The following is a 14,798-nucleotide window of genomic DNA, read 5'->3' on the forward strand; positions in this document are numbered from 1 at the left end:
GAGCATGCAGGCTGAGGAAAAGGCAGGTTCAGGCTCAATGGCAGGAGCTGAGACATGTGAATTGGGATACAATGTGACCAGGCGTATGTAGCTTTTGACTGTCTGTTGGGTCGTGGAGTCTTGGACGTCTTGGTTTCAACCAAGGTGGCAGGTAGTTGTGACTTGTGTGCCAGCTCCCACCACTTGGTAGAACCTACTTGGAGGACTGCATTGAGGATGCTGAGGGCAAGCCCAGGCCCCTTGGAGAAGAAGGGGCCTATGTCCTGTGAGGATACAGCGATGTCTGCCACAAGTGTGGAGAAGGAGATGTGCAACGTCTGCCATCGCTGCTTTAGGCTACGATGAACTCTGAAAGGCAGGGAACTACCCAAGGTAAACTCAACTGGGACTATTATCAGAGTCACAGAGGACAAGCCTTCTGGTGGCTTCAGAGATTTCATCAAGTGTGAAGCCTGGGGCTTATTTTCTGGTTTGGCCAGCTAGGGCTTTGCTTTGGAGTCATCAAATATTGGAGGCCAAAAAGTCATATAGATGAAGGTTTTCTGATGTCCCACAGCCCCTCCACGGCTCCCACTGACTCATCCCCAGAAGCAGGCTGGGCTCCACACACCGCTGCTTTCCTGGCAGCTCCTGGCTGGGCTCAAGGGTGGTAGGAAGCTTTTAGGAATGGCCAGCAGCTCTGGCTATGAGTCCTGTCCCTCTCCAAGGAATGGTGGTGACCTCTGGTGAGCCACCAGCTCCCACCCTCTCCTACCCTTGACTCCTAACTCTTCTCAGACCCTAGGTCAGGGGCACACTCAGCCGCCTTGACCTTGGGCTGGGCTGTGGAACTCTCGGGCCTGCAAGGTATCAGACATACCCAAAGCAGCTAGGCTTCCCCACCCGCCAGCCATCCCGGGGGGAAGTGAAGAGCAGCAGGCACCCTGCCTGACTCGCTGCCTCTCTGCGATAAGCAGGCCTTTTCACATGGAAGGCCAGTTTCCTCAACACAAACGCCTCACCCCAAGCCCAGGCCCTTCAGCAAAAGAATAGGCTACCTCCAAACCTTTGACACTTTGGCACATTGTACCACATTGTATTTGGATAATTTTATGGTGCTGCCAACAACAATTAGAGGAGGAAAGAAAACAATACCCACCTGGTCTCTGTGCCGTCTTTGTTGCTTAGCACTGAGCATGCCTTTTACTCTTTGTATGTTAGTGTTTTGGGGAAGCCATCGGAGAGTGCCCGAGCCGTATTAACTCTGCCCTTAGAGTACACCAGTGTCTGCAACTCACTTTGTAATGCATCTTTAAAAATACGGATTGATGGAAGGGCAGACAACTGGATAGGTGTGCAGTCAAGCAGCAGGTCATATGCGAAGGTAGGACCTGCGTGGGGAGGATATGTATGTGTGCACTGCACAATCCTTTCAACTTTGCTGCAGATTTGGAACTTTTCCTAACAGAATGTTGGGGTGCAGGGAATAATCCCCTGACAGTGAGCCGTTGTAATTGAAACCAGGCTCTTGACCAATGTGGTCCCTGAGGCCAGAGAGTGAGGGAGCGGTGTGGATTGGATCCATTTCACCTGTGAAGGCTCCCCATGGGGAGTTCCTGCTGCCAAGGCTCAAAAGTGGCGCTGGTCCCAGACTGGTGGAGAGGAGGGGCAGGGCCGCCCTCTGCCTCCCGGGGATGAGCTCGTGCTGCCCATTCCCCCAGCCTCCACTATGGAATCCTTGAGTGGCGGGGCACTGCCCTTCCCAGTGGCTTACCCCTCACATGCCCGCATCTACACAGTTAAGACTGCATTCCACAGCGGACTCCGGGCCCGAGTCTGGCTTTCCTCGCCTCTCCTGGAGGGCTTTCCATCTGCCTCAGTGCTGCCTGTGACATGGGAGGGCACCCCCTCAGCACACGTTTGCTGTGGCTCTGAGCCCCCTGAGTAAGCAGAGAGGCTGTCTGAGCACTGGAGGGTTGGGAGGCTTGGCTGTCCAGATGGTCTCCCTGCCGCCTACAGGTTCTGGGCACCAGAGAGTGGACGGAGCCCGGGGAAGCAGGGGCAGGAAGTTAAGTGGCGGGTGAAGAGGCTTTCCGGAGTTGAGTCCTGACCTATATTATGTTGTGGGCCACACACATTGGTGGTCCCAGGGAAGGTGCTGGGATCCAGTTAACAAGCCAGGTAACTGACTCAGATGTGGAAGTAAAATGAAAGGACTCCCCACTCCACCTCTCCAGTCACCCACTAGTTTGTGGGTGGTGCTCAGCAAATGAAACTCTTGGTTGTATTAATATCAGCCTTCACATAATGGCATTAGGGAAAAAAATAATACAAAGTCGATTTTTTAAAAAGTACCAATTATAGCACTGTATTCTGCCTCTGATTGTGTAGAAAATGGAGAATCCACTGTCAGGCCCTTGGTCCCTTGGAAGATGGCGCTGTCTAGTCTTTTCACAGTCCAGCATGCTGACACTCCAAAACAAACATACACTCACACTCCAACACACGACTCTCACACTCAGACACACACACACACATCCTCCCTTACACACACTTGCACTCAACACACACTCATACACTCACACTTTAGCACACTCACACACACTCATGCACACTTGCACCCAAACACACTCTCTCACACACACACTTAAATACTTACACACACTTGTACTCAAACACACTCATACACACACTTGCTTTCTCACACACACACATTCCTCTGAGCTGAGTGATACTCCTGCCCTCACACCTGCTGAGTGGGGCAGCGCCCGCCTCTCCACCCTTGCAGGCTATGGAGAGGACCCCCTGCAAGGAAGGGCCAGGGCATCCCTCCACAGGTTCTCGCCCTGGCTGGGTGTGCTCATAGGAGGCAGTAGACCCTGGCATTGAGATCATGGACTCTGGAGCCAGACTCTCTGGGTTTGAGTCCTGGCTCTGCTGCCACCAGCTGTGTGACCATCAACCATTGCTTCATCTTTCTGGGTCTTGGTTTCACCTCTCATATAACAAGGACAATAATGCCTGCCCCATAAGTCGCTGTGCGGATTCATCACGTTTCTACGTGTAAGGTGCTCATATAGGAAGCCCTGGTGAGTGTTAGCTGCTGCTGCTCCTGTTCTCAGCATCTGCTCCTAAATCATCCATTTCTGGGCTTCGGGTCTCTGGGCAGGAATTCAGCTTCTAACTGGGACTCAGGGAGAACAACTGTGTTTTCTGCTGTGGCTGTAACAGATGACTGCAGATTTAGTGACATAAAGCAACACGGCCTTATTTTCTTACAGTTCTGGAGGTCAGAAGCCTGAAATCATTTTCACTGGGCTAACGCGGAGGTATCAGCAGGGCTGCACTCCCTCCAAGGCTCCCAGGGAGCATCGGCTTCCTGGCCTTTCCAGCCTCCACAGCCACATTCCTTGCATTCCTTGGCTCTTGGCATCCTCCCCATCTTCAGACCAGCAGCCAGCATCCTGCTTCTGTTGTCCCACTGCCACCTTCCTGCGTAGTCCAGTCTCCCTCACTCCTTCTCAGAAGAACCTTGGTGATTACATTTGGGGTCCACAGAGATAATCCAGGAGAATCCCTCATCTCAAAATCCTTAACTTAATCTCATCTGTGAAAGCTCTTTTGCTGTAGAAGGTAACATTGATACTCTGGGGATTGGAGTGGGAACATATTTGGGGGCCAGTATTCATACAACTGAGGCAGGAAGAAGCTTCCCTGGGTCCTGGCCCTGTGGCCCAACTTGGCCAAGTTCTGGACCAACCTGGAGCACTAGTCTAGACCCAGCCTGGCCACACCAGCTGCCAGGGTCCCCTGCTGTCCCTTCATCCTGGCTCTAGGCCCTCTATCTCCCCAAATAGGCTCTGAGGGCAGAGCTGGTGTTCCATTCTCTGCTGAATCCCAGTTCTGGCATGCGGGGCACCAGATGGTTCTGCACTCGTGTGTAAAGGTGAGCAGGTGCTGATATGCCACATGTATCCTTTTAGGCCATGGTGAGTGTCACTGCGGGGAATGCAAGTGCCATGCAGGTTACATCGGGGACAACTGTAACTGCTCGACAGACATCAGCACATGCCGGGGCAAAGATGGCCAGATCTGCAGCGAGCGCGGGCACTGTCTCTGTGGGCAGTGCCAATGCACGGAGCCAGGGGCCTTTGGGGAGATGTGTGAGAAGTGCCCCACCTGCCCGGATGCGTGCAGCACCAAGAGGTACTGGTTCCACCGACAGCCCCACCTTACTTCTCACCCAGGCCAGGCCTGTGGTCCAGCCGGGCAGCCCTCAGGGCCGGCCAGCCTCCACTCCCCACCTCCCACATCTCCCACCCGGCCAGCCTCACTGGGGAGCCGCACCCTTACCAACAGTAACTGAAACTGTGGCTTTCAAACACTGGTTCCATAAGGGTTTTGTAAGAAAACAAAAACGCAACAAGAAATACAAAACTGCTACTCTGTTCCTAAACACATTTAGAAATTACAAGATCACAGATTTAAGTGAAATTAAACTGGTGTTGGTACCAAAAATAGCACCTTCTCAGAGCCTTCAGTGTACTATTGTGTGCTTTCACAGGAGAATACAGCGTGCATCTTTTTTCAAATGAATTTAATCCTCCACACTGATATCTCCCAAGCAGTGTTTCACAGAACCCCTATGGGAAATGCTGACAAACATCACCAGAAGGTAAATTGGAAAGAGGCTGGGCGCGGTGGCTCACACCTGTAATCCCAGCACTTTGGGAGGCTGAGACGGGTGGATCACTTAAGGTCAGGAGTTTGAGACCAGCCTGGCCAACATGGTGAAACCCTGTCTCTACTAAAAATACAAAAATTAGCTGGGCGTGGTGGCGCATGCCTGTAATCTCAGCTGGTCTGGAGGCTGAGGCAGGAAAATGGCTTGAACCTGGGAGAGGGACATTGCAAGATCGTGCCACTGCACTCCAGCCTGGGCAACAGAGTGAGACTCTGTCTCAAAAAGGGTAAATTGGAGATAAAGGCACCCGACCTAAATAAGGCATGCCAGAAACCACTGCAATGGCTTTTGAATTTTCTGCTCCATTTATACAGATAATAGAACGCGGGCTCTGCGCTGCTGCTGAACGCAGAGATTGTCTAGACCTGGGCCCCAGCCTTTGCTGACTCGGCCACGGCCTCCCGTAGCCGTGCTGACCTCCTTCTGCTCAGCCCCGCACGCTCCACCAGAGTGCAAATGAGAGGGAATTACAGAATGATGCCCCTGGAAAGCAGGAGTGGCATTTGCTCTTGGAGTTTGCTGGAGAAACAGCTGTGTCATCATTATCCATGCTAAGGAGGCAGGGACACAGAGGATAAGAAACAAATCATAATACAAACGTCGCTTCTCTTTGGCTGAGGAACGCATCTGTGATTTTCTCTTGGCAGATTTCCCTTCCAAATGTCTGGCTCAGGCTGATAATGAAATGAGTTCATGCTCCCTGCGCCTGCAGTGGCTGCTGGTCAGTCTGTGCTCAGAAACGTTCTGGGTGGCAGAACCCCTGGTTGGACATTTGCCATAAATAACCCAGGCGTGGGTAATTGAAAGCTGGCTGCAGATGGAGAGACAAGATAGACAGGACTGGGTTTTAATGTGTTTAATGGGAGGGGATGGGGGAGAGTAAGGAAGAAGAAAAACAGATCTTCTTTAGATCTGCTAAGAGCAGAGAAAAAAACAGATCCAAGTAGAAACAGCCTGGGGAAGGTTAGGATCCTGGATCTGGAGCCCAGATAGCTGTGGCCATCCCAGCATGGAGTCAGCCATTATCCACGTTTTGTACCCGAGGGAGGTGCCCCCACCTCCAGCTCCCAGCAGCAGAACCTTTTTGAGTCTATGCTCCTAGTCCTTGGGGCACACTAGGTTAATGGGGAGTGGGGGTCAAGCTAGGACAATACACACGGAGCCCATCAAACTAGTCTTGCCTTCCTACAGCACAACAGGCAATGGAGGATTGGCCTTAAGTCAAAAGCCCAGGGGAAAACAGCTCTAGCTTTAAATGTTTAAAGCACTGATTTCCTAGAAGACATAGACTTAACAATTTATTATTCATTACACAATATGAAGGGAGCAAGGAGAGCAAAGAGATGCCACAAGGGAATATCATGATTCTTTCTTCTTCTTCTTCTTTTTTTTTTTTTTTTTTGAGACAGGGTCTCGCTCTGTCACCCAGATTGGAATGCAGTGGCATCATCACAGCTCACTGCAGCCTTGAACTCCTGGGCTCAAGTGATCCTCCTGCCTCAGCCTCCCAGGTAGCTAGGACTATAGACTTGCACCACCACAGCTGGCTAATTTTTATTTTTTATAGAGACAGGGTCTTGCAATATTGACCAGGCTGGTCTCAAACTTCTAAACTCAAGCAATCCTCCCACTTCAGCCTCCCAAAGTGTTGGGATTACAGGAGGCGTGAGCCATTGCACCCAGCCCACTATTCCTTATTTGTCCCTGGGCCACACTGACCCTCTCTGTCTCTTTCACAGCCTAGTTGAAACTTTTTTTTTAATGAAGTCCTTTTGATGGTGACTTATATCAGTCTGTTTTTTCTACTTGCTGCTTGTTAAGAGGCACCAGGTTTTGAATGTCCTACGTCCTTTTTTTTCTGGGGGTTTCAGAGCAGCCAGTCTTCATTTTCTGGATCTAACCAACCACACTCTTCACTTCGGGTGAGTTCACACTCAACCCCAGCTGATTTCAATTAACAGGCTCTCAGCGCAAAGTCTCTCTAAACAACTTAATTTTTTTAAAGGGCAGACTTATTTTAGTACATGACTACAATATATTACAAGTTTCAACCAGTACATGGGGCATATGAGTTAGACTGATATGTCCACATGGATACTTAGGGAGTGTTTCCTGGAAGCGGCCTGGAGCTGTGGTTTAACAACAGAGAATCAAACGGCAGGGACAGAGAATCCTGGCCTGGAGCGAAAGCAGCCCTCTTCCTAGCCCTGTGCTAATCTGGGAGGCTGATGGCGGGGAGGGGTGGGTCGGGGGCAGCTGGGTCAGCATGAATGACTGAAGCTGGAGCCACCCCTTCCTGGCCCCCAGCCAGGTCTCAGCTGCCCGCCTTCCGGGGCTGTGACTGTTGGGAGAGTTACCATCTTGTTTCTAACTTCAGAATGTTTCCATAAAGTCAGTCCCAGGAGAGCGGGATTTTGTGGCCAGTTCAGGGATGGTTGAGCTCCTAAGCATATCAGAACCTCTTAGGAGGCCTAGTCTGAGAGGTGGGGCACCTGGCTGCAGAACCTCAAGTCCTCCTCCGTAAAATAAAGAGGACTTAGTGAAATGGACTCAGAGCTCCCAGGCAGTTCTGCTCCTCCACTTCACAGTTTCTGTACTGGAAATGTTTTAGTAGCTGGTCTCTTAATCCCAAGGTGTTAGGAAACAGATGCTGATAAAGGCACCACATTGCAATTGCACATCCCTCTGTATTTTTGGCAGACAGCTTTCTGGACACACAGCCCCTTTGGTCCCCACAGGCCTGTGGCGGCACAGCAGCTGTCCCTCGTGTAGTTGAGGTTCTGAGGAGGTCACCCCCTGCACTCTGGTGGCCTCCCCAGCACACCTGGCTCTTGAATCCTGACCCGGTTTCCTAGGCGCCTCTCCTGGGGTCTCACTCTCCTCAAAGGCCACCAGGCAGCACGGCATCACAAAGTCCTTGAGAACGACACGCCCCAACCCTCTCCTCCCTGGAGCTTTGTGCTCACCATCCCCCAGCCACCAGCGGAGCCTGGGACCTCTCCCCTTGAACATCAGCTTTACAGCCCTGCAGCCAGAGCGTAGCTCCCCGCCCTGTGACCTCAGGAATCCTGTTCTCCCAAATGTCTCCTAAGACAGAGAAAGAATGTCTGGAACTTGGTTTTGATGATATAAAGTATAATAATGACTATTTAATTGAACTTTGTAGTCAAGCATTTTCACCCACTATCTGATTGAGCCAGCACCCGCCGTTAGCCTGAGGTGGGAGGAGAGAGGCTCAAGCTGTCACTTTTGGGCTGCTCATCCATTTTCTAGAGGAGGCCCCTGTTAAAGAACAAGGGTTCCCTGGGAGGGAGCCATCACCCTAGAGCCTGTGCCAGAGCCTGGTGTAGACTGATTCGTGGGTTAAGAGGACAGCAGGCCTGGGGGACCTGGCAGGTGGACTCTGTCTGAGAGGGAGAAGGGGGCTGGAGCCCGAGATTCTCCAGGACAGTGGATCTCAGCCCTCGACATGCATCAGAATTGCCCAGGAAGCCTGGCCCTGGGGGTATGGTTGGGCTCAGGTACTGGGAGTTTCTCTTGAAAGCTCCCTGGAGAGTTGAATGTGTGGGAGGGTTGAGATCCCTGCCCTGGGTGATGACCAGACGCCTCACCAGGCATTAGATGGACCAGAGTGCAAATGGATTTGGCTCCTGGTGTCAGAATTTGAAAGGTCTGCAACTTGACATGTAGATAAGACATGCCACTAAACTCACACAGGTTCCTCCAAGAACCCTTGGGCTTCCTCGCATAGCAACAAGAAAGGCAGAGCAGACACATTCCCTGAGGCTGAACATCTGCGGCTAGAAAGAAATGAAAGCCTTCCCAGGTCCTGCACTGTCGGGAGCTCAGGGACAGGTGTGGGACTGTTCTACATTGTCTGACACCCACCTTTATTTCCTCTTTTCCAAAGAGATTGCGTCGAGTGCCTGCTGCTCCACTCCGGGAAACCTGACAACCAGACCTGCCACAGCCTGTGCAGGGATGAGGTGATCACATGGGTGGACACCATCGGTGAGTGTGCCGCCGCCGCCTGGGCAGCCACGGTTTCTCTCCTCCCTGGGGAGGAGGGTGGTTTTAGCCTTGAGTCAGGAGGCACAGCCCAGGCTTCCTGGGCATAACTGTGGGCTCCCCATGAGGACCCGGTGCTGGAACCGTCATCCACGGCTGATGGGAATGTAGAATGGTACAGACTTTGGAAAGCAGCTTGGCAGTTTCCTAAAAAGTCAAACACAGAATACAATGTACCAATTCCACTCCCAGTTATACAGCCTAGAGAATTAGGTCCATATGTCCATATAAAAATGTGTACAAAGATGTTCACAGCAGCATTATTCACGATAGCCAAAGGTGGAAACGAACTAATGTCCATCAATGGATGAACAGAAAAGAAAACTAAGTGTGGTCTATATACAGTAGACACTATTGAGCCACTAAGAGGTATGAAGTACTGACACACGCTACGGCACAGTGAGGCCTGACCACAGTGCGGAGTGAAAGAAGCCATTATATGGAAAGAAGTATTATATGGTTCTGTTCATATGAAATGTCTAACATAGGAAGAGCCATGGAGACAGAAAGTAGATGAGTGGTGGCCTGATGCTAGGGAGAAGGGAAAATTGGCACTGACTGCTAACAGGTGTGGATTTCTTTCTAGGGTGATGGAAATATTCAGAATTAGTAGGAATGGTTACACAACATTGTGAGTTCAGTAAAATGACTGACTGTACACTGTAAAATGGTTTAAATGGTTGGGGGGGTGGAATTATGCACCTTGAAAGGGAATCTGCACCTCAGGCTCCCCTCACTGGCAGGCTTCCCCCCATCTTCACCTCTGACTTCTGCAAACTCCTGGCCCCCAGCTGCCTGTCTGTCTTGGTCCTAACTTACATCTTTTGTAGACTTCCTTGTTCCCACTTCCCTATTTTGACTCACTTCAGTCACAGCTTTTGAGGGATTTTTTGTCTTCCAGACACGGCCTCTGTCACTCAGGCTGGAGTGCAGTAGCACCATCATACCTCACTAAAGTCTCGACCTCCTGGGCTCAGGGAAACCTCTTGCCTCAGCCTCCCAAGTAGCTGGGACCTACAGGCATGTGCCACCATGCTACCACGCCTGGCAAATTTTTGTATTTTTTGTAGAAACAGGGTTTCACCATGTTGCCCAGTCTGGTCTCAAACTCCTGGGGTCAAGCAATCCACCTGCCTCAGCCTCCTAAAGTGTTGCCATTACAGGTGCCACCATGCCCAGCTACTTTTTAGTATTTGAGCTATGTATGCATCCAGCACATATTCACTGAGCGCCTACTGTGTGCCAGGTGCTGTCTATCTCCTTAGGAGACTGTGGGGAGTAGACCACAGTCTGGTTCCTCACATGCCTGTCTTCCTGCCCCTGCTTCTGTCTTGCGGCTCGGCCTGGCTGACCTCAGGTTCTGCCTGCAGACCTGGGCTGGTTGCCCCTAACCAGGTACACATGGTTAGAGAAGGAAACAATGCCTTCCTGTGGCCCAAGGACTGGTTTGCTTGGTTCATAGCAGTGACAGCCGTTCATGCACAGCTGCTTCCCAACCCAGTCCTCTGAGATAGAGCGGCAGAGAAAGCTTATGTTCCAATCTATCATTTACCCTTCTTCTTCCTTCTTCCAGGCTTTTTTCATACGCACACACTCACATGCTCACTCACATTCACCCAGTCTGGAAGGGAGCTGAGACAGAAAGTCCAGGCTTTCATGTCTGATAACCACACAAATTCATCTGCTTCCAGGTTACAGCTCCGTCTAGCAGCAAGGTTACAAAGGTTAAAAAGGCAAGAGCTGGGATTTTCCCGCCCTGATGTTCACCTTCTGTTCCTCCCCAGGACCCATTGCCATCGCCGCCGCATTTCCTCACCCCTCGCCTCTCTTTGCACTTCCCCTAGTTCCTTTCCCTCCTTAAAAACAGCCTGCTAACCCTCTCCCAGGGAAGCCTTGGAATGTAGATAATGCCTGGACAGGGATGCCTCCACCTTGGGGAACGGTAGCAAGCGGGGAGGGAGTTGCTGAGGCAGCTTGAGGAAGGGGCTTCTTAATATGGAGGAGAGAGGCCGGGCAGCGTGCAGGGCTGGGCTGGGGACAGCCTGAGCTCCACGCTGTCTCACTTTATCTCCAGGCATGGGCACCAAGGTGGGCACCAGCCTCTCACTCAATGTCCTCATTGTCCTGTGGTTCTTTTTGATTTTACATCCCAGGAAGGAGTTGCTGCCTCTTGGCCACTGCGGCCAGCTCTCAGCCCCAAGTGGCCTGGGCTGTTTCTCAAATATGAAGCCCCACTCAAGCCTCAAAGGGGGCTGGGATGGCTCTTTCTTTTTTTTCTTTCTTTATCCCTTTAATTTCTGTGGCCAATCCATTCACCCGTCCCCACCCTGATACCATTAAAACCTTCTCTTATTTCACATCACCCCTGACTAACACTTCAGAGGCTTGGAGATCCTCTAATGTGTTCCACGTGTCCCCAAAGCCATCTAAATTCAGCCCTGGGCCTGCGTTCTTGGTGTGAGAAACCTGAACTCATCTTCAAAGGCCCAGCCTCCTCTTAAGACTTTCTGCCCACTCCCCCCATGCCCTTTCCTTCTTCAAGGCGCTCGGCTCCCTGCCCCGACCATCAGTGGCTGTGGGCTGCTCAGAGAGACTCACGCCATTCCCACTTGGTTTTCTTCCAGTGAAAGATGACCAGGAGGCTGTGCTTTGTTTCTACAAAACCGCCAAGGACTGCGTCATGATGTTCACCTACGCGGAGCTCCCCAGTGGGAAGTCCAACCTGACCGTCCTCAGGGAGCCAGGTAGGTGAGGGCTGCGAGGGGATTGGCCCACTCAGCCAGCCTTCAGTTCTGATTTCTGATGCCATTCCCTTCTCTGGCACCACTGTCCTTTCTCTCCTCATTGGCCTTTCCAAACTCCAGGGAGAGGAGGGATACAATTTCTTATTTTTCTTTTATTTCTTTTTTTTTTTTAGACAGGCCATCACTGTGTCACTCAGGCTAGAGTGCGGTGGTGCCATCATGGCTCACTGCAGCCTTGACCTCCTCGGGTTCAGGTGATCCTCCCACCTCAGCCTCCCGAGCAGTTGGCACTACAGGCAGGCACCACCACACCGGGCTAATTTTTGTGTTTTTTTGGTAGAGACAGGTTTTCACCACGTTGCCCAGGCTGGCCTTGAACTCCTGGGCTCAAGCGATCCACCTGCCTTGGCCTCACAAAGTGCTAAGATTATAGGTTTGAGCCACTGCACCTAACCAGTACAATTTCTCATGAAGATCAGATCTAAGGTCACTGCTGCTCCACTCCTAGAGTTTAGAAGAAAGATGAGTGTGCAGCTGGGGGCCCATTCTTGGGGCAAAGCTCTAGGGGGGCGTGAGTCAGGGCAATGGGAGTTATAGAAGGATAGGGCCCTGTCCCTGGGAGAGTCTTCTCTTGGAGGAGCTCAGAGGTGAAAGTAACCACAGAACATACCTACCCTGCACAGCCAAAGGCAGCAAGGAGCTGCTGTGTTCTGCAGGGAGGGTGCAGGGCATCTGGACCACCTGGGCTGGGCAGGGTATCACTCAAGTCAGGGAGCATCCAGCTTCACACACAGCCCGGGCAGGGCCGCTGCTCTTCCCAGTGTGGATTCCAAGGACAACGGAGCGCTGGGTTCAACATTCCTGCTGCTCCCATGCTCAGCTTCCAGAACCACTGAAGAGGTCAAGCTGTAATCCAAATACCAAAATTCTGCCTCTGCTTGGACTCAGGGACCAATAGCCTTTGCCTTGGAGTAACTGGAATTTCTGATATCACCCCTTACATTCTTCTTGGGGGTGAGGAGGCAGGGGTGGAGCAGAAAAAGATTTGCTCTCTTCAGTTGACAGCACTGCAAACTATTTTTCCAAATTGGGCCCAACCACATAATGTGCCTTCCTGAGGCCAGAGGCAGAGAGAAGTGTGGTACCAGCCTAGGACACACGCCTGTAAGAATGAAGCTTTGTTTCCAGTGCTGTCTCTGCGGTTCTTTGAAAATAAGCACATTTACTCCAAGGAATTCCACACTAAAGGCTTACAAATGTTGGCCCCCAGCCCAGACCTTGTAGAAGTGGCTTCATGGTACCTCCTGCCTGCCAGTCTGCTCCTGAAACCATGTACATGAAAGCTGAGCGGGTCCAGCATCCCACAATGGAGACCGGGCCAGGCAGGGCATGGGTGCTGCCCATGAGGGGAAAGGCAGCTATGCCCCAGGGCTCTCATCTAGACTTTGCCACACTTGCTGTGTGACTTTGGAACAGCCACTGGCCCTTTTGAATCTTTCATTTTTGTATATTGGGGAAACCTTCCTGAGGATCTAAGGGAGAGCCAAGGAGAAGGCCTTTGGGAGGGGTGCAACTTTTATCTCAGAAATGCCTGCAGCTGGGGGGTGGGAGGGGCATGGTGATGCTAGTGGCTTTGCTTACCATGTTTCTGGTCCCCCCAGAGTGTGGAAACACCCCCAACGCCATGACCATCCTCCTGGCTGTGGTCGGCAGCATCCTCCTGGTTGGGCTCGCACTCCTGGCTATCTGGAAGCTGCTCGTCACCATCCACGACCGGAGGGAGTTTGCAAAGTTCCAGAGCGAGCGATCCAGGGCCCGCTATGAAATGGTAAGCATGTGGGAAATGGGAAGCAGAGACTTCAAGCTCAGAGGCGTGGTTGAGTTCAGTGGTACATTAGCAATAGAGGCTCACTAATGTCTTTGGCATTAAAAACAAAGAACACCAGAAAGACTGTGCCCAGTTCTGAACGGAGAGAACTGCACAACCCCAGTGCAGAGTGACCTGCACAGATCCCTGTTCCAAACCCAGATCAGGAGGGTCATGGGGGCAGAGGCGCTGGGCGTGCCTCAGGAAGAGTCTGATCAGTCTCAGAGAGACCACAGACCCACAGGAAAGCTCAGATTCTTATGGTCCATTACAACACTCACACCTGCAGTCTGGTCAGCCCAGGCGGACTGCAAACGCCCAAAGGACTGAGTGCAGAGTCAGTGCCTGCTGAACCTGGGCTTGGTTTCTGTTAAAGCTGGAAGGGACTTCAGAGACCTTCTGACCCAATTCCTCCTTCCAGAGGTGGATAGTGCAAGCTTAGAGAAGGCGAGGGCTTTCCCGGGGAACACAGAGCTGTCCTAGAGCGCATGGCCATCTCCTCCTGAGTGCTCTGCCTGCTGCTGTCGTGGGTGGCTGACCTGGGAAGGGATCCTAGAGCGGCGTCTGCTGGTTTGAGTGTGTGAGCTAACATATGTCCTCATCCTCTTCCCCACCATGTTCTGTAGGCTTCAAACCCATTGTACAGAAAGCCCATCTCCACGCACACTGTGGACTTCACCTTCAACAAGTTCAATAAATCCTACAATGGCACTGTGGACTGATGTTTCCTTCTCCGAGCGTCTGGAGGGGGAACTAATGAAAAGGTCAGACTGAAACGCCTTGCACGGCTGCTCGGCTTGATCACAGCTCCCTAGGTAGGCACCACAGAGAAGACCTTCTAGTGAGCCTGGGCCAGGCGCCCACATTGCCTGCGCAGGAAGGTGCCTGGCCATGTCACCTGGCTGCTAGGCCAGAGCCATGCCAGGCTGCATCTCTCCGAGCTTGGGATAAAGCAAGGGGACCTTGGCGCTCTCAGCTTTCCCTGCCACATCCAGCTTGTTGTCCCAATGAAATACTGAGATGCTGGGCTGTCTCTCCCTTCCAGGAGTGCTGGGCCCCGAACCTGGCCAGACAAGAGGACTGTCAGGAAGGGTCAGAGTGTGTAAAACCAGCATACAGTTTGGCTTTTTTCACATTGATCATTTTTATATGAAATAAAAAGATCCTGCATTTATGGTGTAGTTCTGAGTCCGGAGACTTTTCTGCCTGATGGCTAGGCCTTGCATACAGGTGTTGGTGATGGGGCCGTTGAGATGCCTGTCGAAGGTACATCGTTTGCAAATGTCAGTTTCCTCTCCTGTCCGTGTTTGTTTAGTACTTTTGTAATGAAAAGAAACAAGACTGTTTGGGATTGAAAGTAAAGATTAAAACCAAAGGAATTTGTGTTTGTCTGATA

The 14,798-nt window shown here is 51.7% G+C and overlaps 1 protein-coding gene across 1 annotated transcript in view; it reads left to right on the forward strand.

Moving 5' to 3' along the window:
- The window catches only part of ITGB5 (integrin, beta 5), a 144,151-nt gene extending 129,353 nt beyond the window's left edge, over positions 1–14,798 (forward strand). The window contains exons 13-17 of the mRNA XM_011971614.1: positions 3,963–4,185; positions 8,634–8,734; positions 11,416–11,535; positions 13,197–13,363; positions 14,029–14,798. Of these exons, the coding sequence (XP_011827004.1) occupies positions 3,963–4,185; positions 8,634–8,734; positions 11,416–11,535; positions 13,197–13,363; positions 14,029–14,124 (707 nt within the window). The 3' untranslated portion in view covers positions 14,125–14,798. The remainder of the gene's footprint in view (positions 1–3,962; positions 4,186–8,633; positions 8,735–11,415; positions 11,536–13,196; positions 13,364–14,028) is intronic.

Source organism: Mandrillus leucophaeus, unplaced genomic scaffold (assembly GCF_000951045.1).
Source record: "Mandrillus leucophaeus isolate KB7577 unplaced genomic scaffold, Mleu.le_1.0 Scaffold123, whole genome shotgun sequence".
In the NCBI taxonomy this organism is placed as follows: domain Eukaryota; kingdom Metazoa; phylum Chordata; class Mammalia; order Primates; family Cercopithecidae; genus Mandrillus; species Mandrillus leucophaeus.